Source organism: Colletotrichum chrysophilum (assembly GCF_026319265.1).
Source record: "Colletotrichum chrysophilum strain AFK26 chromosome Unknown scaffold_56, whole genome shotgun sequence".
Classification (NCBI taxonomy): Eukaryota; Fungi; Ascomycota; class Sordariomycetes; order Glomerellales; family Glomerellaceae; genus Colletotrichum; species Colletotrichum chrysophilum.
Genome location: NW_026517343.1, coordinates 228,443 through 254,464, shown reverse-complemented (window position 1 = coordinate 254,464; position 26,022 = coordinate 228,443). Strand labels below are relative to the sequence as shown.

The 26,022-nt window shown below is 57.6% G+C and overlaps 7 protein-coding genes across 7 annotated transcripts; 4 read left to right on the top strand and 3 right to left on the bottom strand.

The window, feature by feature from the left end:
• Positions 1 to 1,024: 1,024 nt before the first annotated feature.
• Positions 1,025 to 3,075, top strand: COL26b_007149 (uncharacterized protein; the record flags this gene model as incomplete). Its single annotated transcript, XM_053179951.1, has 2 exons — positions 1,025 to 1,150; positions 1,210 to 3,075. The coding sequence occupies 2 exons, from the start codon at positions 1,025 to 1,027 to the stop codon at positions 3,073 to 3,075; spliced, it is 1,992 nt and encodes a 663-aa protein (XP_053036159.1).
• A 2,574-nt stretch (positions 3,076 to 5,649) lies between these two features.
• On the bottom strand, positions 5,650 to 9,582 carry COL26b_007148 (uncharacterized protein; the record flags this gene model as incomplete). Its single annotated transcript, XM_053179950.1, has 2 exons — positions 5,650 to 9,270; positions 9,346 to 9,582. The coding sequence occupies 2 exons, from the start codon at positions 9,580 to 9,582 to the stop codon at positions 5,650 to 5,652; spliced, it is 3,858 nt and encodes a 1,285-aa protein (XP_053036158.1).
• A 1,055-nt stretch (positions 9,583 to 10,637) lies between these two features.
• COL26b_007147 (uncharacterized protein) lies at positions 10,638 to 12,850 on the top strand (the record flags this gene model as incomplete). Its single annotated transcript, XM_053179949.1, has 2 exons — positions 10,638 to 10,725; positions 10,950 to 12,850. The coding sequence occupies 2 exons, from the start codon at positions 10,638 to 10,640 to the stop codon at positions 12,848 to 12,850; spliced, it is 1,989 nt and encodes a 662-aa protein (XP_053036157.1).
• A 222-nt stretch (positions 12,851 to 13,072) lies between these two features.
• On the top strand, positions 13,073 to 14,697 carry COL26b_007146 (uncharacterized protein; the record flags this gene model as incomplete). The annotated part of the gene is made up of 2 exons (XM_053179948.1): positions 13,073 to 13,611; positions 13,659 to 14,697. The coding sequence occupies 2 exons, from the start codon at positions 13,073 to 13,075 to the stop codon at positions 14,695 to 14,697; spliced, it is 1,578 nt and encodes a 525-aa protein (XP_053036156.1).
• Positions 14,698 to 14,729: 32 nt separating this feature from the next.
• Positions 14,730 to 17,911, bottom strand: COL26b_007145 (putative secondary metabolism biosynthetic enzyme; the record flags this gene model as incomplete). Its single annotated transcript, XM_053179947.1, has 2 exons — positions 14,730 to 14,732; positions 14,819 to 17,911. 2 exons carry the CDS (start codon positions 17,909 to 17,911, stop codon positions 14,730 to 14,732), a joined length of 3,096 nt encoding a protein of 1,031 aa, XP_053036155.1.
• A 1,688-nt stretch (positions 17,912 to 19,599) lies between these two features.
• On the top strand, positions 19,600 to 22,872 carry COL26b_007144 (NRPS; the record flags this gene model as incomplete). The annotated part of the gene is made up of 1 exon (XM_053179946.1): positions 19,600 to 22,872. One exon carries the CDS (start codon positions 19,600 to 19,602, stop codon positions 22,870 to 22,872), a length of 3,273 nt encoding a protein of 1,090 aa, XP_053036154.1.
• Positions 22,873 to 23,226: 354 nt separating this feature from the next.
• Positions 23,227 to 25,307, bottom strand: COL26b_007143 (uncharacterized protein; the record flags this gene model as incomplete). Its single annotated transcript, XM_053179945.1, has 5 exons — positions 23,227 to 23,549; positions 23,618 to 23,865; positions 23,983 to 24,216; positions 24,277 to 24,789; positions 24,946 to 25,307. 5 exons carry the CDS (start codon positions 25,305 to 25,307, stop codon positions 23,227 to 23,229), a joined length of 1,680 nt encoding a protein of 559 aa, XP_053036153.1.
• Between the last annotated feature and the right edge of the window lie 715 nt (positions 25,308 to 26,022).

The window sequence follows — 26,022 nt, the reverse complement described above, 5'->3', positions numbered from 1 at the left end:
CAAGAGCTCTATCGCTGATCGAATCGAAGCGGGCCAACCCGATTTCAACGCTATTCATCCGCTGCGGGGTTGAGACATGGATGGCGATGTCGAGACCGAGCAGCATGAGCCGAAGGTGCCATCGACCATCCGCGATGCCTGCCGTGCTGTTCGATTCAACGCAAGGAACAGGTAAGGTTGGATGCGCACATGGGCAGAGTCCCCACGCGTCTTTGGGCGGCAAAATGAAGATGACCCGATATTCTTCCTCGATGCGCTCGAATGAGAGCTCTCCATCCGTCCCTCGGAATCCGGTAGTGACGCAGTGGATCCGGGGGATATCCCGGCTTCAAGCCCGGATGCTCCCTTCGTTTCTCCAACTTCCCCTCATTTTGTGTCTCTTCATCTGAGCTGTTCCTGGTTTCTCCAGCTTTCCCCACATTGACAGGAAGAAATTGGGACCAAAAGTCCGCCTCTGTTGACGCGACCGAGCTTCGACATCACTTCGCCCGGCCGATGTAACAGTATTTCTCTTTGTGAGCTTTCCCACCATCCAATCCCGACGTTGATACCGGCCGTACCCCTGCTGCTGGTTCATGAACACGCGAAAGGTCAACCGAGCCGACCGCGCACTCCGCAATGCCAAGCTTTCCTCGAGCTCTCCATCTCGGGACTGAAGCCACCGACATGCGACGCTCACGATATTGTTTCTCCCGTCTGGACGGACAAACAACTGCGGAGTGTGACATGGGTTAGAGGGATGCGGGGTGAACATCTTCCAAATGAGCCGACACGCTCGCGAAATGAGCGCCGTCACGTGTCTCGGCCCCAGATGCTTGGGTCTGCCGGTCGCATTGAATGGGACAGTTCAATTGGTATCCATTGTGAGTCCGGTGATTCGAGCGGGGGATGAGCTCATTGTTGGTCACCGTGGTCGACGCTGGTATAAAACCATCGCCTGTCCCTGACAGCGGCTAATCGCCTTGGGCCTGGTTCGACACCTTCGCGTCATTGCACCCTCAATCGCAAGCAATCGGGAAGCAAAATGGTGTCGCTGAAGTCGGCCATTCTGGCCGCTACCTACGCCGTTTCGGCTGCTGCTGTCGACATCACCGTCAAGGCCACCGGCGGCAACGCTACTAGTGGTCACCAGTATGGATTCCTTCACGAGGTTTGTATCCTATTTCCTGCTACCTCACTGATACACGTAGCTTACTGAGTATTTCCTAGGATATCAATAACTCAGGTGATGGCGGTATCTACGCCGAGTTGGTCCGCAACCGCGCTTTCCAGTACAGCGACAGATTCCCTGTCTCCCTAGACGGTTGGCATTCTATCAACGGCGCTGTGCTCACCCTGAAGAATTTGAGCGAGCCCCTCTCCGCCGCCCTCCCCGTCTCCGTCAACGTCGCCGGCGGCAACGGCTCCGGCTCGATCGGTCTCGAGAACGATGGCTACTGGGGCATGGACGTCAGACAACAGAAGTACACCGGCTCCTTCTGGGTGAAGGGTGCCTACGACGGTGTCTTCACCGCCTCCCTCAAGTCGGCTCTCAACAACGACGTCTTCGGCTCTGTCGAGATCGAGTCCAAGTCCACAGCCGACGAATGGGTTGAGCACGCTGTCGAGCTCACTCCCAGCAAGGATGCTCCCAACAGCAACAACACCTTCGCCATTACCTTTGACCCCGCGGGCGCTGCCGACGGCTCGCTGGACTTCAACCTGATCAGCTTGTTCCCTCCCACGTACAAGGACCGCAAGAACGGTCTGCGTGTCGACATTGCCGAGGCTCTTGCTGAGCTCCACCCTAGCCTGCTCCGCTTCCCTGGCGGAAACATGCTCGAGGGCATTGACAACAAGACTTACTGGGACTGGAAGGACACCCTTGGCCCTCTCAAGGATCGTCCTGGTTTCCAGGGTGTCTGGAACTACCAGCAGACTCACGGCCTTGGTCTCATGGAGTACCTCGAGTGGGCTGAGGACATGGGTCTTACTGTCGTCATCGGCGTCTGGGCCGGCCTCGCTCTCAACGGCGATGTTACTCCCAAGGAGGATCTCCAGCCCTTCATTGATGATGCCCTGAACCAGATTGAGTTTATCCGCGGCCCCGTTGACTCTACCTGGGGAGCCAAGCGTGCTGAGCTCGGACACCCCGAGCCGTTCGACTTGCAGATGGTCGAGATCGGTAACGAGGACTGGCTTGCTGGCTACCCCGGTGGCTGGACTTCCTACAAGGAGTACCGCTTCCCCATGTTCATGGAGGCCATCAAGGCCAAGTACCCCGACATCACCGTCATCTCCTCCGGCGCGACCACTGACGGCGATGGCTTCGACATTCCCGCCCCCGGCATCGGTGACTACCACCCCTACCGCACTCCCGATGCCCTTGTCGAGGAGTTCGACCGCTTCGACAACGATATTGGCCACATTGTTGGTGAAGTCGCCGCCACCCACCCCAATGGCGGCACCGGATGGGACGGCGACCTGATGCCCTTCCCCTGGTGGATCGGCACCGTCGGCGAGGCCGTCTCTCTCATCGGCTACGAGCGAAACGCCGACCGCGTTCCGGGAACCTTCTACGCCCCCGTCCTCCGCAACATGAACCGCTGGCAGTGGGCCGTCACCATTGTCCAGTTCGCCGCCGACCCCAAGTTGACCACCCGCTCCACCAGCTGGTACGTCTGGGAGATGTTCGCCGGCCACCCTCTCTCGCACACCCTCGAGGCCTCTGCCGACTTCGGCCCCGTCTACTACGTTGCTGGCAAGAACGAGGCCAAGGGCAACTTCATCTGGAAGGGCGCTGCCTACAACACTACCAACAGCGAGGACGTGCCCGTCACCGTCAAATTCGAGGGTGTTGAGGCTGGCACTAAGGCGTCTCTGACTGTGTTGACCAACCCCAGCGGAGACCCGTTCGCTTACAACGACCCTCACTCTGGCGTGAACATTGTCGACACGCAGACTCTGGTCTTGACTGCGAATGAGGATGGTGCGTTCAACTTCACGCTTCCCGAGTTGAGTGTTGCTGTGTTAGATACGGATGTTGCTGCCGAGGCCAAGATACTGAGGGGTATTGAGATGCCGTTTATCGCCTAAGCGGTTGGAAAGACTGGCCATAAAAGCATCGTAGTCTGCTGAATAAAATCAATGTTTCTTCCACTCAGATCGCCGAGACTTGGTAAAATGCTGCGCATCATTGTGGGTCCATGAAAGACGGGAAACTATGCAGCCTGACGGAAATGGAGCCTCTGTGCCGCTGTGTTATACTAACGTAGTCGCCAGAGTTTGAAATTCTCTGGCCATTTACGAGGCGCAGTTTATGCCTTTGCAAAGCCATATCGTTTCTGCTTACTCTTGAACCCCGCAGCACTCAAGACCTCTGCTTTCCTAAGCCCTTTTCCCTCTTTGATGTCTAAATCCTTATGATGATCTCGCACTATCTGCGTCGTTTATTATTTTTTAAGATAATTTAAATATCTATATCATGGGAACTATACTTAGATGGCATAGTGAGACTTGCTTAAAGCCCTTGATAATTGTTGTGGGTGGCCTTTTATAGTGCTAGACTTATTGCGCTGTTCTGCTATTAAATAACAGCATCTATAACTGTGATAATATTTGCTTTCCTCGCCCCCTATTTTAGTAACGCCGTTATTTCATATAGCTAAAATGTGTGAACTATGATGAGAATGACGAAACGGAGCAAGATGAAAATATCCGAATCGACCACATTGATGCTGGTTGTCCGGTCCGCAATGCGAGGTGATTATCTCAGATTATCATTGAAACTCTTATGTTAGCGCAGCAAGACCATACTAATCTTGTTTTAATAGTGTCGACGAATTAAGATTCACCCCGCCACCTTGCAACGCCATCCATAATGTCAGATACAAAAGCTTTTATTCCATACTCCCTCCTCGAAGCATTCGGATCGTCGATATCACCCCCTGTGAATGCGATGACATACTCCATGGGAACTTCCGAGTCGTCCAGCTCGGCACAGAACGATTGTACTACGAAGCGCTTTCTTACACCTGAGCTGACGCTTCTGGGGACTCTCAAAGATGCAGAGCCATGCATGTATATTGGTCCATTCTGGGACGTTGTCCCATTTACGCGGAATTGGGAACAAGCTCTCCGCAGTGTTTGATCTCGAAAAGATAAGCTTATGCAACGCACCCTTTGGATTGACGCAGTATGTGGCAATCAGAATGATGGACTTCTCAAGTCGCTCTGATGCCAGAAATTTACTCGGGTGCTTCTGGTGTCCTTGTCTATCTGGGGCCGGCCACGGAAACTCCTGGAACTATCGCCTGAATATGCATGGATGGTGAGAAGGGTAAAGCCGCCTTTGCACGCGAAGCATGATCTTTGGTCCCTCATGGGTCGAAACGAGCGACTGTGCTGGCAAAGATCCCCGTGATAAGGTCTTTGCGCTATTGGGAATCCCGTCCGATTGACCTGGAGACCAAATGATGCCTGACTACAGTCTTTCATTAGATGGAGTCGCAATTGGTATCTTATCGTACTTCGTCTAAGTATGTAAACTTGCATGGCCAGTTCTTATGGTCACTGTACAGGAGGGTGACGAACGCAAAAGACTCCCATCATGGATTCCGAATATCGAAACGTCATTCAAACTCCTTAGAACATAGAAGCATCTCTACGACTAACTTATGAGAAGAACCCATTGCTACTACTAAAGGTCGTATCCTGGGAAAGATTTCTATGTCGACGTACACCCATTGGATCTTAAATCCCTCAAGGTCCGGAATGCTGTCCCTATATGGGCTACATATGTAGGCAAGAGACAGATAGGGAGAAAGTTGCGACTGTGGCAATCGACGAATGGACGATGGACCTCAACGCCCAATATGCAGCCAAGACTTCTAGCACGCATCCTTTGACAGTTACTTCAAAGAAGGTTCCCTTCTTTTACACTCCAGCTTGATTGTCGATCCAGGAAGGTCAAGGCGCTCCGCTTGGATTAAATCGAGCAGGGCACCTTCTCTTGCTCTCTAAATTCATTGTCAATCCAGAAGGCGCTGCGCTTGGATATTGGATTATTCAGCCATTCCCACAGTCCCACGGTTGATTTCTCCCTCTTCCGACTTTGTCCCACTCTTACAACGTCACAACATCGTCTTGCGTCTTTTGCCTGATTACCGAACGTACAAACACTATCGGCAAACTCTTTCACAACCCGACATCAATCCAGAATAACAACCAAGCCTTTTGGAGTTCCCCAGAGATTGGACACCTCTCGCATTGTTCGGCAATCCACTTCGCCTGCTGTCATGTCGCTCTCAAATACCGAGAACGCCCCTCCAAAACCAGGAGACTAGGATTATCTCCCACTGGAGCTCCGATGGAACATCTTGGAAGAACTTGCTCCTCACATGTCTGGGCAGTTTATCTACGCTTCAGTTTTCAAAGAATGGCGAGCAGCGATGGCGAAAGACAAATTTCGACGACTTAAGCTGCCGGTATCCTGTCTAGAGGACTTGAACAGGATGGTCAAACCGGAGCAAAGGAAAGTAGTCAGGCATGTTTGGCTCAATATCGAGCTGGCCACCTACACGTGTCAAAGCAGTAAGAATATCGACGAGGAGGATGAAAAAGGGGTTGTGCTGAACAAGTACCGGAACATGATATACCTAAGTAATGATACTAGTTACCAAGACCCGTCTCAAACAATCTGTAATACCTGTCCCTCTTCTGCACCAGCTGAGAATGCGTGCCGTACTCTACAATCCGTCCCTTTTCGACAACATAGATAACGTCGGCGTTTTGAATGGTGCTCAGGCGGTGGGCAATCACGATGGTCGTGCAGCCAGCCGCCGCTCCCGCCAGCGCTTCTTGGATCAGCAACTCAGACGTGGAATCGATGGCCGAAGTGGCTTCATCGAGGACAAGAAGGGCGGGCTTCCTGACCAGGGCTCGGGCGATGGCGAGGCGTTGTTTCTGCCCGCCGCTCAACTGGCTACCTCGACTGCCGACCACCGTGTTGAAACCATCCGGCAGAGAGTTGACAAAGTCCAGGATGTTGGCCTTTCTACACGCCTCCTCGATCTCGGCATCGGTGATGTCTGTCCGTCGACATCCCGCCACAAGATTCATCCCGATCGATCCCTGCAGCAGGGTCGGTTCTTGGCTCACGAGCCCGATCAAACTGCGATATTCGGCCACGTTCAGCGAAGCGATGGGCCGGCCGTCTAAGAGAATGGATCCTTCTGTGGGATCGTAGAAGCGTTGGAGCAGCGAGACGATGGTGCTTTTCCCCGACCCTGTGTGCCCCACGAGTGCGATCGTTGCCCCTGCCGGCACCGTCAAAGAGACATTCCTCAACGCCGAATGCCGTGCTTGGCCGGGATAAGCAAACGATACATCGCGAAACTCCACGCGGCCCAGCGGCTTCTCGATCCTCTCCCCGTCCGCGGATTCCGGATCTATGGCGGACCGGCGCTCGAGGAGACCTTGAAGACCAGCCGCGGACCTTTGCGCCTTGGCGAGGTCGGGGGTGAACGAGAAGACGATGCCGGCGGAGTAGGCGCTCGTGATGATGGACGAGTAGACCACGACGAAGGCCAGAAGCGAGTACTCGCCATTCACGATCAGCATACCCCCGTACCAGAAACCCAGGGCCATACAGGCGATGACGCCGGCTCGGGCGAAGGCGAGAACCGCGGAGGCTTGCAACGCCGCCTTGAAGCCGTCCCTCCGCGACAGGGCGAGCGTCCGCCTGTACTCGTCCAGAACCTTTACTTCCATCGTGAGAGACGCCACGGTCTGGATGGCCCCAATCATCTCCCCGGCATAGGCAGCCGATGCCCGGGTGTGCATCTCGTTCCGCCGCTCGAATTCCCCAACCGCCCAGACACCGGCAAATCCGCTCCCGATGAGCACAGGCGTGATGGACCAACACACAAGCGCCAGCTTCCACCCGAACGCGAGGCCGACCGCCAGAGACGAGACCAACGTCGCCACGGCAATGAGGATCAGGCCGAGCGTGCCGCCGCTGATACCTGCTAGGTCGGCCGCCTCAGTGGACAGGAAGCTGGCCAAGGCCGGACCCGAGTGCGCCGCGTCGTCGAAGAAGGCCATCTCCTGGCGCAGGACGTGTGCCATCGCGAGACTGCGAGCGCGGTGGATCAGATGCTCCGAGCAGTACGCGAACACGGATCCTTGGATGCTGAAGGCGATCATCATGACGAAGGCGAGGACGAAGAACATCCAGGCCCAGAAGGCTGAGTCGGACAGTATCTGCGGCGTGGTATCGGCGTCCAGGGGTCGCGCGATGGCCACGACGGCTTTGCCGAAGAGAATGGCTGATGCTGGCTCCTCAAGACCGGCGATGATGGAGAAGACGAGACCGAGGACGATGTACTTCCACTCTTTTGCGTTGAGCTGCATGACGAACTTGGCCACAGACCAGAGAGAGTACGGCGCCGAAGTCCTTTCGGCGGTGGAGTCGGAAGACAGCGAAGGCGACGATGCGTCAAAAGTCTCCTTTGTCTCGGCAGATTCGTCCTTCTCTGATGGCGGCTCGCGTGTGATAATCGAAGTATCGTGCTCAAGCTCCGCTTCTTCTGCACTCTCGGAGCCTCCTGACAATCTCTGGGCCTCCACCAGATGAAAGTACGCGCCTCGAATGGACATCAGTTCCGAGTCAGTGCCCTCTTCCGCCACCGCTCCGCTCTTCAACACCACAATCTTGTCGGCCTCGCGAATGGTAGAAAGCCGGTGTGCGATGATGATCGTGGTCCTGGTGTCACTTGAAACCGCCAGTGCTCGCTGCACCAATGCTTCGGTCTCGGCATCCAATGCCGATGTCGCCTCGTCCAGGATCAATACCTTGGGATCGGCAACGAGGGCCCTGGCTATGGCCACCCGCTGTTTCTGGCCGCCTGAGAGTTTGGATCCGCCGGCCCCGACCCGGGTTGCATACCCGGCAGGGAGGGCTTGGATGAAGTCGTGCGCTCCGGCGGATGCTGCTGCTTCCTCGACCCTCCTCCGTTGCTCGTCCGCGGATAAGTGATCAAGCCGAGTTCCGACGAAACCCTGGCTGATGTTCTCGTAGATGGACGCGTCGAAAAGCACCGGCTCCTGGCTGACCAGTCGTATCCGGGATCGAAGCCACCTCACATTCAACGATTCGATAGGCGTGCCGTCTAGAAGGATCTCACCCGCTACGGGCTCGTAGAATCGAAGGATCAGTTTGGCGATGGAACTTTTTCCGGACCCAGAGGAGCCGACGACGGCGGTACTCTTCCCGCTGGGGAACATGATGTTGAGATCATGTGCCACGACCACCTCCGGCCGAGATGGATAAACGTGCTTCACGTTCCGGAATTCGATGTTCCCCTCAACGCTGACATCGTCGGGCTTGGCTCCTTGATCACCTAGTGAGTCAATGGGAGACTTGCGGTTGAGGATTTTGCAAACCCTCCTGGTTGCCGCCATTGCCGACGTGAACTTCTCGGCGTTCTGGGCGACGCCCAAGACGCAAAACGCCGCGCTCTTGGTGACAAGCGTGATGGCCACGACCGCCATGAAGGATGTCTCGGCGTCGACCATGAACCGGGCGCCCTGCCAAAAGGCCAGCGCCACGTTGAAATAACCAGTGGCCACGACAACGGCAAGAAGCACACCCATGAGGGTTTTGAGCGTGAAATCCGCCTGCCTCGCCACATTGAGGCATTCGACATAGGTATCCAGGATCTGCTTCTGCAGTCCCAACGCCGTAGTGCTCCGAATCGAGGTCAGCGCTTCTTCCGCCAGCGTGCTGCCGGTAGACTGGGCCTCACTAGAACGTCCGGAAAAGCGGCTCGAGACCAGCTTGCCGATGTAGAGGAGGGCCAGCGCCAGAAAGAATGACCACGTCAGTATGAGGGCCAGTTTCCAAAACATGACGAGGCTGACGACGTAGGTGCCTACGAGGGTGCCCACGGCGCTCAGGGTGACGGAGAGCTTCTGGGACAGAGCCTCTTGGATGAGGTTCATATCGACGCTCAGCTGCGTGACCAAGTGTCCGGTGCCGATGTCGTCGAAGACGGCCATGTTCTGCCGCAGCGCCGCGTCCATGTAGCGGACCCTGACGCGCCGCGTGATGTTTGATCCGACATATGAGAATCCCGCCGTGGAGATGAACCAGGCGAAGAGAGACCCGACGGCGAGGTAGATGAAGTAGAGAGAGTATTGTGTGATCAAGACCCGGCTCGCCTGGGTGTCGGCTGTCGACCCTTCGTTGTCGACGCCAGCCAGGACGGAGGAGAGGCGACCAAATACGATCTGTGTGTAGGCAAGTTTTAGCAAGGCGAGCATCAAGAGCCAACCTCCTTTGCATAGCTTGAGTTCAAATCATACCGGAGGAACGGGAATAATGGCCCCCGCGGCAAGAGCAAAGACAGTGCTGATGCCTGCGACAATAAGATCGCCTTTGGACGCGTATAGAAGCAACGAGAGCAGATGTGTCTCCTCATCTTGTGAAAAATGCAGTTGGCGGTCGATGATCTCTCGCTCAACTTCTTGGAGTTCGTGCTTGACAACATCCACAAGCCTGGCCGAGTTGCCGTCAGGGACGGGTTCAATTATTTCAGTCATTGCAAATTAGGTCGATGTCCATTGGTGGGAAGTTTCGTTGATGTCGAGGAAGTGAAAAGACGCGACGCGAGACTGACAAGATGGCGGCGAAACAGGCGGTAAAGGACGGGAACTATCGGTTTGAATCCTGCAAGAGCTGATCAAGCAATCAGTCTTGGTCTCTTTGTCAGCAGCTGAGGATGGAATCGAGGCTCGGCGGGAAGTGAAGTGCTGTTGGCCGAGTCGAGACAGATTAGGGCCTGGTCAGATTGACAGGGGTGTTTGGCCGTCAGTTAGTCGGGTCGCGAGATAAGTCCAAATGTGCGTAAAATAATCTAATAATCTAATTCATTGACCGCCACGGAGCAAGCCTCGCGTGATCTATGTCCGGACAGCGCTGCTTCTAGCATCGGATGCTTTGCTGCCAGCTTGGAATCCTTTCCGAGCGGCGCAGCCCGCAGTCATCAGTACACACCCACCCATCCCATGTACGAATACCGACATGTGTGGGTCTTGAACTGGGTACTCATCCATGTCTTACATCCTAGTCACACCCCACAGCTGTCCCCGGGGGTACGGTGATCTTGATCAGGCCAAGGACTTGGGTCAGACGGGCCGACACCGAACACCCCCACCCCCATCAAATGCGAAGGAATTCCGGATAAAAGCATATGCAGGAAACGAGATGCGACTGAATAAAAACACCAGACCTAAAAGTCGTCAGCGTTGCAGCAAGGCAGCAAGGCCTCTTCAGGATTTTCGCCTCGCCTACCCTTGCCACGGCATGATACCTGATCAAGACGAATGTGACTACCTACTATGTCTCGAAAGATATACCCATTAACCGGTACTCCTGGATACTTCGATTCCAACGAACTCCGGTTTTCGGAACCGGGTTTTGTCAGGGTCTCGTCCATCCCCAGGGCAAGGACAGCTGAAAACCGTGGTTTTACCCGTGTTCGAGCCTTCTCAAGGTTCTGCTCTCCCAAGACATCATACCACTACATGACATCAAAGGTGTACAACACGCTCACATACGCTCACACACACAGCTGGCTTCAAGTCATCCCCGCAAGATGCCACAGTCGGACAGCATCAGTACTCGGAACGCCGCCCACCTCGGTGGAACTGAGGAATTCGACGCAATCATCGCAGGCAATAGAGGTGTGCGAGGTGGTCTCGTTCCGAGTCGTCGACTCTCTTGCTAACACGAGGCCCAGTCTTTTTTCGTTGCCATTGGAAGCTGAACGGCGAACCCAAGGCTGTTGAAGACCCGGATGACAACAGATCTCTCCAACCACCATGCCGGACTCTCGACCTGGTTCTCGTCGCAATATCTGTCATGCCTCAGTATGGCAAAGGGGCTTCGAGTCTTTCCAGTTCCGCAGGCGACGACAACCGCGGACTCGGTGGATTCCTTTGGGGCCCGCCTGACGCCGTCGACTCGGCGGCCAGGCGCTTCGTCCGAGCTGCCGTGGACAGAAATATCGCACAGTACGCCTCCTCGATCACGGCCGTGAAACTTCTACTTCCGACGGTAGACGGCTACGCCCTCCGCAATGACCTTATCCAGAGACGGCTCTTGACCTGCGACCTCGTCGAGGAGGCGGCCGAGTTCACTTCAACAGGAAAAGAGATCCACGCGTTCGACTTCGAAGAGGGCACTCGCGTCATTCCGAGGGCATTGGACGGCGCAGTGGGTGCCATGCTGCAGAAACAACTGCCGAGTATGCAACTTCAGCTCGTGGAGTACACCTTGTCCCTCCTAGAAGCCGAGGTCACAGGAAGACTCTCATTTCCCTGGATCAGTCACTCGCCGCTTCCCAAGTTCCGACTGGCTGTCGTGGAGGCCAGACCCAACGAGATGGTGGCCGCGACTGCGGGTATGGGCATGTACCGCGCCGCTCGCGCCTTGGGGATCGACCTCATCATCTTGGAAAGGGATCACGAATGGGCCCGGAAGTTGGCCGCCGAGGGCGGTGGTGTCGAGTTCGTTCCCTGCGACCTGACGCAAGACGACGGGCTGCCTGATCGCATCGTCGAGGCCCTCTCGCACAGCCGACAGCCGGTGGATGGCATTACCACGTTCAACGACTATTACACCCACGTGACCGCCTTGGTGGCCGAGAAGATGGGGCTACCCACGAACCCCTCGCAATCCATCCATCTTTGTCGTGACAAGGCGAAGATGCGCCAGGCGGTATGTCCGGACACGCAAGTCCTCTCCGTGCAAGGGCTCGCGGACTTGAGGGAGAAGCTTTCCGGATTGAAGACTCCGCTGCAGTACCCCTTGATCGTGAAGCCCGCCATCGGGTGTGCGTCCGAGGGAGTGACGAGGGTGTCGTCGGAAGCAGACCTCTTTATGGCGGTGGACCGAATCGAGCAGAAGTTCCCCGGGACCAGCTCCCTCCTAGAGCCGTACGCTTCCGGGCCGGAGGTGGACGTGAACCTGGTGTTTCTCGACGGGAAGCTCATCTGGGGTGAGGTCGTCGACGATTTCCCCACCTCGGCCGAGGTCGACGAGATTGCCGATTCCAACGCGTCCGGGGTCCCGAACAGGGGAGCTGGGCCTCAAACTCCATCATCGTCCATTTCCTTCGCCGAAACTTCCGATATCCTGCCATCGATCCTGCCGAGTGACGAATTGGACCTCTTGAAGCGTGATTTGGCCGAGAAGCTGAAGAGACTGGGAATCCGCAACGGGATATTCCACCTCGAGGCGCGGGTCGAGAACAGCAAGGCGCGATTTGCCATGACGGACCGAGGTGTCGAGGTCGTACCTCGAGAGGACAGCACCTCGACCGGTAACGAGCCAGACCCCAGCGTGTTTCTCATCGAGATCAACGCCAGGATTCCCGGCCATCAGGAATCGTACTCGGTGGAGTACACCTACGGCATCGACTACTATGCCTTGCAGCTCCTGGCAGCTCTGGTTCCGCCCGGGGAGGGGGAATCGGCACACGATGTGGTGAAGACGCACATCCGGGCCTTGTCTCGGCCTCTACAACCAAGCAGCCAGTTTCCAACGCACATTGTGTTCTCGGCAGCAACACGCGGAGGCACGTTCTTGGGCACCGATGCGCTCCCCGCGTCGCTGGCGAGATGGATCACGAACTCCAAGGTGTACAAGAACGTCGGAGACGTGATCGGCAATCCGTCCGTGGAGGGCAAGTGGCCGTTCTTGGCGTACTTTGGTGTAACTGGGAGGTTGGCTGGACGTGATGGAAGGGAACAGGCTCGAGGACTGGGGGAACTCGTCAGGGAAACCTTCACATGTTCAGTAGAATGATGAAAGCGCGATAGGATGAGCCAAGCAAGTCACAATAGCTCATGTGATAATGTCATACACAGCCACATTTCGGAATAGGGATCAGGGTTAGGGCTATTTCCGAACTTGCACTTTCCTTTTCCTCCTCCACATGCATATACCCGGGAACTAAGACGCGCCAACATCCAAAGAGCCGATATCCCAGCCCATGGTCCATCCAGACCCATGGTATCATTCATCACAATGGTGACCCTCATCCGCAGCGTGACCGTGACCGCCCTCTGGCCTCCCAGAAGAAGCGTTAATGTTGTCCGTCAGCAACTGCGCCGCTTCTCCAACAAGTTCGAGCTCTACGCGAACGCGCCCATCCCCGCCAACAAGCGCAGGTTCGTGCCCGACTCGGGCTTCTATCCAAAGGGATTCTCCGTCGCCAGCATCAATGCCGGCATCAACAGCACGAAGAGAACCCGGCCGGACTTGACCATGGTCAAGTCCGACGTGCCGTCTTGCGGGGCGGCGGTTTTCACTCGGAATAAATTCCCCGCCGCTTCTGTCACGGTGTCGCGGAAACACCTCTCGGCGACCAAGGGGAACGGACTTAGAGGCATCATCGCGAACGCCGGGTGTGCGAACCTGTTCACTGGCCAGGCCGGGCTGGACGATGCTGCAGCCATGATGAATACGGCCAACGAGCTGTTGGTGTCACCATCTTCTGCCACCGTAGCTGTTGGAGAGACACCGCCTTCCGTGATAGTCATGCATACTGGTAAGGGGGGTGAGAGGTGAGACCTGGTTCGTCATGTCTTTAGGACGATACGATGCTTATTAGCTCCAGGCTTCCTATGGATAAGGTCCTCCAAAGCATCCGACACCTCCCCGAGCGCATGGGAAATTCACATCAGCATTGGCTGGGAGCTGCTGAGGCGATATGCACCACCGACACCTTCCCCAAGCTCGCCTCTCGACAGTTCGAATTGCCCTCCAACCCGGGTATCGTCTATTCCATGGCCGGGATCACCAAGGGCGCCGGCATGATTCACCCCAACATGGCCACGACGCTGGGCATCATCTGCACGGATGCTCCCATCCTGGCTTCGGACCTACAGGCACTCCTCGCGGACGCCACAGACAAGACGTACAACTGCATCTCCATCGAGGGAGACACGTCGACCAACGACATGGTCGCCATCTTCGCGAACGGTGCCGCGGGCGGGAAGACGTTCGGCCAAGACTTGGAACGCTCGACGGAGGCGGCGGCCCGGGACGATTTCCGCGCCTTCAAGCAGGCTCTGGACGAGCTCATGACGGAGATGGCGAAGCTGGTCGTGCGAGACGCCGAGGGAGCGACCAAGTTCATCACGATCCGCGTCCGGGGCGCGTGGTCGCCCGCCCGCGCCAGGCGCGTCGCCGGCGCCGTGGCCCGTTCCGTCCTGGTCAAGACGGGCGTCACGGCCGGCGACCTGAAGAACTGGGGCGGGACCATCCTGGCGGCGGTCGGATCCTCGCTGCTCGACGTTCCCGGGCCCCGGGACCACGAGCTCGGAGACGGCCCTGATCCCGAGGCGCTGCGGGTGGACGAGAGCCGAGCCATCGTCCCGGAGCGCGTTTCGCTGAGCGTGTTGCCCATCGGGCGTCTGGCGGACACGGAGAGGCCGGTGGTCGTGCTCCGGAGGGGCATGCCGATAGACGTGGACGCGTCGGCGGCCAGGGCTCTGCTCGAGCATGAAGATATTGAAGCGCTCATTGATATGGACGATGTCGATTTGGATGACGAGAAGGATGGAATGACGTCTCACAAACAGAAATATGAGGCAGTTTACTGGACATCAAATCTGACGCAGGACTTTGTCGCTGTGAACGGTGGATAGACAAACACAGGGCACACTTCATAGATTTATATTTACTGCATAACCATACTTCTCCATCGCGTTCTAGGTCATTCAAGCACACTTGATATGGGGACACAAGTGATCAGGCACGCCTGTGTACCTGGGCCCGATAGAGCGAGCGAAGACCGCCCTCGCTGATAGCCGTGCGGCCATGCAGGGTAGTCTTGTTCTCAAACACGAGGAACTCATTCACGTTCCAACGGTGCTGATACATATACCTCGGCTGCAGCAGATAGCGCTCCAAGTCGGCCAGGAGCGCGTCCGAGTCCACCTCGACCCCGGGAACCGTGCTGACGGCCTTCATGGCCCAGCTGCGCTCGATGCCGGCCGGGAAGGGCAGGCACAGGCGCAACGACGCCTCCCCGTCCTCGCCGACCTGCAACGGCGTCACCCGGATCCCCTGCTCCGACGAGGCCCTCGGGTAGTGGCCCTGCTCCTGGATGTGGTACTCGAAAGTCACCTTGCTCAGCCTCTCGCGCAGGTCCGACGGCATCTCCTTGCCCGCGCGCACCTGGTCGACGATGAAGGTCTCGCCGGAGCCGGGCTCGTCGGAGAACTCGGCCGCGTACAGCATGATCAGGTCCGGGTACTGGTCGATGAGGATGCCGTCCGTGTGCAGGGGCAGGGGGCCGCGGCCGAGCACGACGTTGCCCTTCTCGTGCGTGGCGTTCAGCTTCATTAGGTCGCTGGAGCCCGTCTTCCACTTGTGCTGGACCGGGTCGCCGAGGCAGTGGACGAGGGATTTGAACTGCTCCTCGCCGAGGGGCAGATTCTTGACGAGCACGAAGCCGGCGCCCTTGAGGCTCTCCAGAAGTGTCTCGGAAAGCTTGCCGAGGGCCTCCTCCGAGGCGGTACCGTCCCAGTGGAGCAAGCGTCCGGCGCCGGACGGTGTCATGGGCGTGTGCTGACGAAGGTGGTCAACCTTTGGCGCCAGGTTGGTAACGCTAGCGAGAGGGCCGTCTTCCAGGACGCGGGATGCGATGGCTCGGAAGCACTCGTCGTAGGCCTGGATCTTCAGCTCACGACTGCCAAAAGTCGCGTCGAGCCCGCCCTGCAGACCGCCTCCGAGGTGGATGCCGATCTTTTTGCGCCAAGCGGTTGTCATGGGCACATACGGCTCCATGGCGGCACGGAAGAAGGCCTTCTCACGACCTCCGCGGATCTTGCAGGCCGGGTGGATGTCCAGAGCGGACAGAACGACATCCTTGTGCCAGTAAGGGTGCGACAGCCTTTTACCGTAAGTATGCGCGACGAAGTCGGTGAACTCGTTGCTGTTACGCGAGCAGTCGACGCCGTCGATGATGTCCTTGATCAAGGCGTCGACATCATCGGCACCGGACGCGGGAGGCAGGCCGAGATTCACCAAGTCGCTGCCGTAACCCGTCAGGATGTGTTTTTCCTTGATGATGCCGCTGCGGAGCATGGCTGTAATGCTAATGGCGATGTCGACGCGCTCGTTCTCGGAGTGGCCCATGGCGCGGATAGACTCGGGGACGGCGGCGAGCAGCTCCTCGGCCGAGAAGTCGACGCACACGTGCGGGATCCCGAGGAAGTCGCAGAGCTCTTTGGCCTCGCTGTGCTCGTTGCCCCAGGGGGTGCCGGCACTGTAGGCCGTCACTTTGAGGCCGGACAGGACGGCGAAGGCGGTCACGGCACCCGAGTCGATGCCGCCGGAAAGGAGGGTGGCGACGGAGCCGTCTCCGTTCTGGGTCATCTGGGAGACGGCTCCTTGCAGGGCCGAGACGAAACTGGAGCCGGCAAGGGCAAAGTCCCGGATCTGCGGGCTCAAGGCAGCCAAGATGGGGTCGCGGAACTGTTCGGTCGAGAGCTTCCATCGACCGCCTTGAGCATCGCCGCTGCCGGTCTTGCGCAGCTCGATGCTCGAGTTGCTCGGGACCTTTGATACGCCGATGAAGGCGGTGGTCTCGTCCCGGTAGATGACGGACGGATTCGTCAACCCGGCGTGCATGCCCCACTGCGAGCGGGCAAGGTGCAGCGTGAATGCGTCGGTGCCGACAGCCCAAGCTCCCGTGGTGGTGTTGCGTGTCGCGTAAAGTGGTCGATCACTCATAGCACCCGCTCTGGCGCGAAGAATGTCGCCGCGGGACTCGATGAACGTGTCCCACTCATCATGGGCCGAGGGTGAAGCACCATCATCTCCGTCGAGCCAAGTGTAGGACCCGGAAGTCAAAGCATGTCCCTGTCCGTAGACGTGTATGCCGGAGGCCGTGACGGTTTGAAGGGTTTTTTCAAGGGATGAGATGGTCGTGTTGGCGAACAGGACCCACGAAGGCGACGCCTCTTCTTTCCAAACCTGAACATGATTCTGGCTCTTCTCGATGATTGTTTTCATGTTCTTCTGAGCATCACCGGCGGCAAACGCACCACGGTGGGTGCGCTTGGCCGACTCTCCGAGATCCACCAGGTCCTTACAGAACTTGGCGTTGATGTACGGACGAGTTCCGCGAACGGCCGAGGGCGCCCACGAGCTGATGGTGCGAGCCCTCTCCAGCGCGCGGGCGACCAGCTGCTTGGCCGGGACGACCTCGTGCAGCAGGCCGTCGCGCAGCGCCGCCGGCGCATCCCACTTCTCGGACGTGAACAACATCCTCTGCATGACGGAGCGGCCCACGGTAGCCTCGAGCATCAGCCCGCCAAAGTTGCACGCGATGCCCATGCGGAACTCGGGCATGACGAGCTGGCACGTGTCGGCGCCGATGCGGTAGTCGCAGCAGAGAGCGATCTGGAGGCCCAATCCGATGGCGTAGCCGTCCATGGCTGCGACGACGGGCTTGGAGATGCCGGCGACGGTGGTGTAGAGGTGGGTGAAGTCGTCGATCCAGGCGTCGACCTCGTCGCCTCCGGTGAAGTGTGAGGTCTCGTGGAAGTCGCCACCAGCGCTGAAGGAGCGGCCCTCGCCACCGGTCAGCACGATGCAGCCGACTTCTTCATCGTCGGCCAGCTTCTTGGTGAGGGCCGTCAACTCGCGCATCTTTGGCCGGCTGAAAGGGTTCTGGCGGTTGCCCTTGGAGAACTCCACCAAGGCGGTCCCGGACGAGATATGGACCACGAAGTGATCCGAGGACTCGTCGCCGGCGACGGGAGACGAACCATTCGTAAGAGAACCGTTCGTTAGAGAACCGTTCGTCAGAGAACCGTTCGTCAGAGAACCATTCGTCAGAGACCCAGGCATTGTGATTATGTGGTGATGCCAGGGGACAGGCTTTGGAATCTAAGTAGGTACGTGTCCTGCCTTAAATAGGCTATGAGATTGGCTTGAGATGTGAAATGTGAAGTATGAAGTATGAAGTGTGAAGTGTGAAGTGTGCACCGAATTAGAAAAGTAAGAGCAGAGTGATGAGATGCAACCTGTGACAGTCGGCTTGCACAACCTCATCATGTTGTAGATGATTTATTTTCTTTATATACAGGAGTCTACAGCCTCTACTGTGGTTGCGGGCCAAAGTAAAACATCCCAGCCGTATACCCATGGCTTGAGCTGCCCCCATAGGCACACAGTACTTCTCGCTGTTGATGGTGTTGAGTAATATTCCACACTGCAGTCATTCAATGCCAGCTATCTGTGGGCCGCATTCTCCATCCATGGATGATACAAGTGTCGGGGGTAAAACTTACCCATCATAAGAAGTACAGTGTAGCTGACGTGAGACTGCGGACGCTGGAATCCTTCCGCGAAAGTTTCGGCGCGGCTCCGGGTGGTGGGGACCCACCCGGCCATGTACGGCCCCCGGCACACTATGTCAACCAATAGCCGCAGGGTATTTCTCAGCGTCTGTCTAACTACTTACCTAAGGTACATTAGTAACCGCTCAGGGCAGTACCTGCACTAAAACAACCCCCACGAACGGATCCATGCACACCAACGTTCGTTAGGGATTCGATCCGCAGTATCTAGGTAAGGTACGGATACCTGACCGAGGGCACATGGGGTGGACCTTGCTCCACATTGCCTCGTTAAGCTAAGGTAGTCTCAGCTGGTACCTAGATACTCAAGGTACGTACTCCGACCTTAGCTCTCCACCCCCCACCTCGGGTCCATATCTACAAGATATGGTGCTTTTCAGCCTCGTCTAGCCTCCTAGTAGTAATCATCCACCCTGTTAATGGAACTTGTGCGCCTGCTAATGGGATTGTGATCCTTGCTGTCTTTGATCCTGTCATCTTCCGTACGTAGTATCCAATAGGTCGGTCATGACTCATTCGAAGGCAAGGGATTTGGGCCTTTATTCGCGCGGTTAGTGGGTCAACATTCGGTTTTTTTTTCGCATTTTGCCGCTGCTGGTGGCAGAGTCTCTAGACATATGCAAGTGGCTGGGTCATCAAGACGGAAAGGATTCTCGACCAAGGAAATGTGGAGGATTGATCGCGGAGACTGGGGGCGGTCCAGGCAGGAAGGACTTCAGTGTTCTGCTTGGACCTTGCGGGTCCTGCGGCAGGACCCGGAAAGGCTTTTCGGTCCGACTGGCTTATTCGTACCTACTTACCTAGGGACTACCTTAGTGTTCCGGACGGGGCCGGCTCGGGCCTTGTCAGCCAAGTCTGCGGGGAAGGCTTATTTGACTGCGTCATGCCATTAGACGAACTATCCGTACACCAAAGCTGTAAAGCTTGATTGGGTTGCATGCATGTCGATGTCGACCCCGATGATTGCATACCTCTTAATTGTATATACATGGTCTACATGACAACTTAGAAGCTTGGTTCTGACGACAAGTTCAAGGTGGCATTATGAGGTCTTGTTGATGATGTGTGTTTTGCAACCGATGGTCTGTTTGAACACTCTCTACCTAGTCTACCTTGACACATTCTACGCCAACACATACAACAGCCCTTACCGGCCCTCCCAAGATCACCACGACCATGATGGCAAAATCCGTCTCTGACGTAGATGGCCGGGGCCGCATATGGGAGCAGAACTCATCAGTGCCGCAAGGGGTCGAGGGTCGCATGGATGTCATGATATCGAGGGTAGTCGCCGCACAGCCAGACGCCCCGGCCGTTTGTGCCTGGGATGGTGATCTATCCTACCGGGAACTCGACGAGTTGGCCTCGCGACTCGCCGTCCGGCTTCAGTCTCTCGGCACCGGGCCCGGCGACATCGTGCCGCTGTGCTTCGAGAAGTCGCAGTGGACGGTCGTTTCCGTCGTCGCCGTCGTCAAGACCGGAGCGGCTTTCCTCCTGCTAGACCCTCTGTTGCCCACGGATCGTCTCAGAGTCATCATCCAGCAATGCGAGTCCAACCTGATCCTCACGTCGCTCTCCCACGGCGCCATGGGTGAGCAGCTTCAACTCCCGGTGACCGTCGTCACGGTCGGTCACTCTCTTCGCCAGGAACCCCTACCTCGACCGCCGCCGTCACCCCTGGACGAGCATCCGAAGCTCAAGCCACCAACACTGCGCCCCGAGTCCCTGCTGTACGTCGTCTTCACCTCCGGCAGCACCGGGATGCCCAAGGGATGCATGCTATCCCACGGAAACCTGTGCTCGGCCATGCACTACCAGAACAAATCGCTGGGCTTCCGTCCCGCCTCGAGAGTCTTCGACTTCGCCTCCTACAGCTTCGACGTGGCCGTGCACAACCTCTTCGCGACGCTGACCACGGGGGCCTGCCTGTGCATCCCCAGCGACGCCGACCGGAAAGACAGCCTCGAGGGCTCCATGGCGCGCATGGGCGCCACGCTCGCCAACCTGACCCCGACCGTGGCCCGCCTCCTCAACCCCGACGCGCTGCCCGCGCTGGAGACGTTGCTCCTCCTGGGCGAGCAGGTGACGGACCTGGAAACCACGCTCTGGTGCGGGAAAGCCCAGGTCGTCAACTCCTACGGCCCGGCTGAGTGCACCCCGATCAGCACGGCCAACTGCGCCGCCTCGACCGTGACCGGGCTCCGTCACAGCGGCAGAGGCATCGGCTCCGTCGCGTGGATTGTCGACCCCGCGGACCACGACGTGCTGTTGCCGTGGGGCGAGACCGGCGAGCTGCTGATCGAAGGGCCCATCGTCGGCCAGGGCTATGTTCACGATCCGAAGAAGACGGCCGACGTCTTCGTCCGAGACCCGGCTTGGCTGGTCCGTGGCGGACCGGGCGTTCCCGGACGGACCGGCAGGCTGTACAAGACGGGGGATCTCGCGCATTATGACGCCGACGGAAATGTCGTCGTCACCGGCCGGAAAGACACCCAGGTCAAGATCCGCGGGAACCGGATCGAACTCGGCGAGGTCGAGCATCACGTGTCGGCCTGCATGCCGGATGTGACGCGAGTCGTGGCGGAGGCCATCCTGCCGGCCGGTGCGGAAACCGGTCACCTCCTGGCCGTCTTCTTGCAGACGGACGACGATCAGACCTACGGCATCAGGCTCGTGCACTTGGAGGACGAGGTGGCGTCGGGGCTCGCGAGGCATCTACCGCCCTACATGATCCCCACGCTCTTCTTCGCCATGCCCCAGATACCGCTCACCCTGACCGGGAAGACCAACCGGAAACTCCTGCGCGAGATGGGCTCGTCTTTCTCCATGGATCGAATTGCTTCGCAAACGGGGGGCGGCGAACGAGCAGCCCGGAGGGCGCCCCGGACCGAGACGGAACGCACCTTGCAAACTCTCTGGGCTCGCGTCCTCGGCATCGACGGCGACTCCATCGGCCTGGACGACAACTTCTTTCGTCTCGGCGCCGACTCCATCACCGCTATGAAACTCGTCGCCGAGGCGCGAAAAGTCGACGTCCAAATATCCGTTGCGGATATCTTTCGGCACCCGGTGCTCTCTGGACTCGCCGTGCTCACGACCTCTGCGAAGCCGCGCAACGAGACCGATCGCAACGGTGTGGAGGATCAACATTATCCGTCGACAAATGGCGCTCTCGACGTCATCTCTCCAGGAGAGCTGGATCACCGTGGTCCCCTGGGTCCGGAGGACATCATGGAGATACTGCCGCTTTCCGATATACAGGAATCGCTGGCCGTGGAGGGTCTGTCCGACGCCCTGCAACTTGTCGACTACTTCTACCTCGACCTCCCCCCGTCAATCGACCTGGCCAAGCTCGAGAATAGCTGCTGTGACCTCCTGGAGGCGTTTCCCGTTCTCCGGGCTTACTTCCTCCCTTCCGCCGAAAAGCATTGGATGGTCATCCCCCGCACCGTCGACCTGATTTTCCGCATCATCGAAGCCGAGTCCGACCCGGACACCGCCCTCGCAGAATTCTGCCTCGACGACATTGCCACATTCGGCCGCCATCAAACCATCGTGGGCTTCTTCGTGCTCCGCAAGGCGGGGTCGGCCAACCGCCTCGTGCTGCGGATTTCCCACGCGCAGTACGACGGGATATCGATCGGGGTCATCTTCAACGCCCTGATCCTCTCTTACCAGGGGACGCCAATCGCGCCGGAGCCCACCAACTTCGCGGATTACATGGCTCACGTCGCCCGCACGCGTGACTCGGCAGTCGCATACTGGCGCGGTGTTCTGGAAGGGTCGTCGACCTCCCCGGCCGGCACATCTCACGAGAACGACGGCCTGCGAGTCCTGCGGCCCGGGGCGCCGCAGGGCGTCGGGGCCCAGTCTTTCCGCGTCGAGAGGGAGGTAGCCACGCCGAAACCTGTCGCAGGCATCACCCCGGCCTCCTACATGAGCGCCGCCTGGGCCGTGTTCCTGTCCCGGTTACAAGACGGCGACGGAGAGGTCGTCTTCGGGCGGCTGGTGAGCGGACGCAACGCGGCGATGCCGGGACTGGAGACGACGGTGGGCTGCTGCGTCAACGTCGTGCCCGTACGGGTCGACACCGGGTCCGCATCGATCGGAGAGGTGGCGTCCGCCATCCAGGAGCAGTTCATCTCCATGGGCGACGCGGACTCTCTGGGGTTCAAGGAGGCTGCGGAGAACTGCGGCGCCGAGTTCTTCTCCTGCACGCAGCACCAGAACGTGGAGGACGAGGTCTCCCTGACGGTGGAGGAAGGGTTCACGAGCACGCTGCGCCGGTTCGAGAATCCGCGGCGGCTGCCGTATTTCCTGTACGTGATTTCGTTCCCGCGCGGGGAGAAGACGGAGTTGCAGATTTTTGCTCATACGGGCATGTTGTCGGTCGAGAGGGCGGAAGAGCTGCTGGGGAAATTCTGTTTGTTTGTGGAGGGGCTGTCCTAGCGTATTCTTCAACCCAGAAGTCGAGAGAATCAGGAACCAAGAATCAAGAATCATGAATTTCATCACATTTGCTCTGTTCAAGCCTAGCGTTTCCGGAAATTCCTGTGTTCAAACTGACTCGGAGACAAGTTTCGACCTCTTCTGAAGGACCGGAATATACTGTGTGTATGATGGGGATTTGCTCATATTTCATGGTCTGGATGAATTCGGCTTGCTGTTGAACCGGATGCCGTTGTAAACGATCTATCAAGTCTACTTGTGGACAGGTGTGCCTCAAATAGAGACCGTTCTATGATGTGCGCGCCTCCAGGTCATCGCAAAACTCATGTGGTCAAAAACCCTCAAGCTACTCATCTACTCAGCCTTCAGGCCTTTGTTCGATACCTTCCTCAAACCAAGGGCCCCAAGCACGCAAGTCAGGGCCGCCGCGGCAAACATGGCCCAGAAGCTGGCCCTGTACCCCTTCAACAAATCGTCCTTCGAGTAGTCTTCACTGTCGTTCCCAGCATGATGACCGGACTGGGAACTCTGCGACACGGTGGAGGAGATGACGCCGACCACGGCCAAGCCGACGGCGGTGCCGAACTGGGAGAAGGTGTTGAATACGGCGCTGGCGAGGGCTTGGGTCCCCTCGGGGAAGGTGCTGGTGATGATCAAGGCAGAGACGACGAACAAGGCTTTGTGACGGGGGTGCTTTTGTCAGTTCAAAGGATCGTTGACGGAGGCCAAGGTCGTGAAGACTTACTATCACCCGAAAGCGGAGACAAAAGCATGGCCCAGAATGAGGCATACCAGTATGGCCAGCCCGGGTCGACCAGCGCCATCACCAGAGGTGAGATGGCGGACAGGAGACAAGTCGAAAGCACGATCCAGTACACCGGCACCCGGTGGAGCATCACGCCCAGCGCGACGCTGAAGATGATGCCAAGAACGACATTTGGGATGAAACGGAGCGACGTCTGCAGTGCGGAGAGGTCTTGCACATTCTGGAAGCTGAGTTGGGCGTGGGTATCATCAGCGATCGTCATCACGGAGGATCAAGGGAAAGAAGGTGAAGATTGGTGGGCCTGCATGGGATCTCGTGTGGATGAGAAGGGCACGGGAACTCACAAAAGGCTGAAGACGTATTCCAGACTCTGGATCATGGCCCAGGTCAGGAAGACCATGCCACAGATGGACGAGAAGGCGGCCGTCTTCCAAAGGGAGTTGGGTATCAAGGCAGGCTTGCCAAGCTTCTCCTGGCGCCACATCCACCACACAAAGGCGGGGACGAGAGCGCCGGCGATGGAGAGCAGCACGATCTGGGTGGGTTCTCGTACCTGTTGACCATCGTCCGAGACGATACTATGTTCATGGGTCAAAGACGGATACTACAGCGTAGACAGGTGGGAAGGGTCGACTCACGCCAAGACGTAGGAGAACATGCCCAGGCAGGCACTCGCGACGACGGCACCGGCCCAGTCGATACGGAGCAAGATCTTGTCCCACGTGAACGGCCTGACCCCGTCCTTGGGGTGCTTGGACATGCCGAAAAGCGCAGAGAGAAAGACGACGAAGGCGACGCAGGCGCCCAGGTACCAGCCGTACCTCCAGCCGATGGAGTCGACAAAGAAACCGCCGAGGAAGAGACCGACTGAGTATCCCGTGGGCTGACCGGCGCCCACCAAGGCGAAGCCGAGGTTGCGACGTTTGCCGACGGGGAAGTACAGGGTGAGCAGGCTCATGGCGGTAGGCAGCAACATGGAGGCGGCGATTCCCTGCACGCCGCGGAAGGCGATGAGCTGGGTCGGTGTGTTGCTCAGGCCGCTGCCGAGGACGGATCCCACCAGCAGCAGGCATCCCGCGAGGAAGATGATGCGGCTGCCGACGACATCGGCCACGGTGCCGACGATGAGCAGAGAGCATCCACCCGTCAGACTAAATGGATGGTCAGGGATTAGCAAGTTGGAAGTACGGGGCGTAAGGGGTGAGTCAAACCCGTAAATAGAGGCCGGCCTAATGAATCGGGGGTGGTCAGCAGCCGAGTCCGATGCCGTAGAGCAGTAAGTTGAGCGACTCAGATGGACAACTTACCAAAGCAACAGGCCAGATGGGATGGCAAGGTCTTTGGCCATTTTCGGAAGTGCCACGACGAGAAACCCGGTAGTCAGGCTGCTCGTCAACGTGATGCCGGCTAATGTAGCCATGATTATAGCTGCCGCAGTGATGGAGAGGTCTCGGTCTGAAGAATGCACCGCCTCGTCCGAGTCGGTCACGGCAGCCTCATCGGTTGAAGCGGTGCCGCTGCCGACGCCGGTTGCCTCGATCAGGGCCGTCGGTTTCTCGCTTGCCATTGATCCGAGGGGTATATCGGTCGAGGCGTCCAGGTCATTCGTGACAGCTGGAAGCGCACTTTGGTAGGAAGCTGCCGCTGTTGCTGTTGCCGTTACCGCCATAGTGGATGGTGGTCGCTTTGACGGTTTGTTAAACAAATTACAAATTTCTGACCATTTTTGTCTATCATGTCATGTGCCCGTCATTTTATGTTGCGGCTTTTTTTCCGTGCCCTACTGTGTGTTGCCCCCCACGCCCTGCCCCAGGGGGGAGAGGGGGGGGGTAAAGTCTGATGGCTGATCTCCAATGTCAGACAGGGGGCAGCGGTGAGAGAGGCGCAGCTGCTGCCTACTCCGGGGGAGGCTCAGCGCTTGCCTGCTGGGGAAGGTCTGGAGATTGCCTGAAACAAGTCATTTATCCGGGGGTAGCCACCCGCGTTGGCGGCCAACATACTGCATAGTAAGCCGCAACATAACACTTGTAAAAGGCCAACATGGGCGGGGCATACGCCGCGTAATACGTAATCCAGGGCCAGATACATAACCGGATGTGTACCCGAACGCTTAGTAGTGTACGTACCAGGATCAGGGATTACTGACCGCAAGGGTATAAGTACATATACATTATACATTATGTATAAGCAACAGTAGTATGACATCTGTACAAGGGAGGCTTATTCCCTATGTGAGCTGCTACAATGGACACACACATACCTATTATAGCGTTCTTCTCCATACGTAAGATCAATACACGGACCCTATTGTCTGAGTTACTACTGTTAGGACTTAAGTCTGGACGTACTTCAGCATTAGTGAAGGTAGTGATGTCTACATAGCA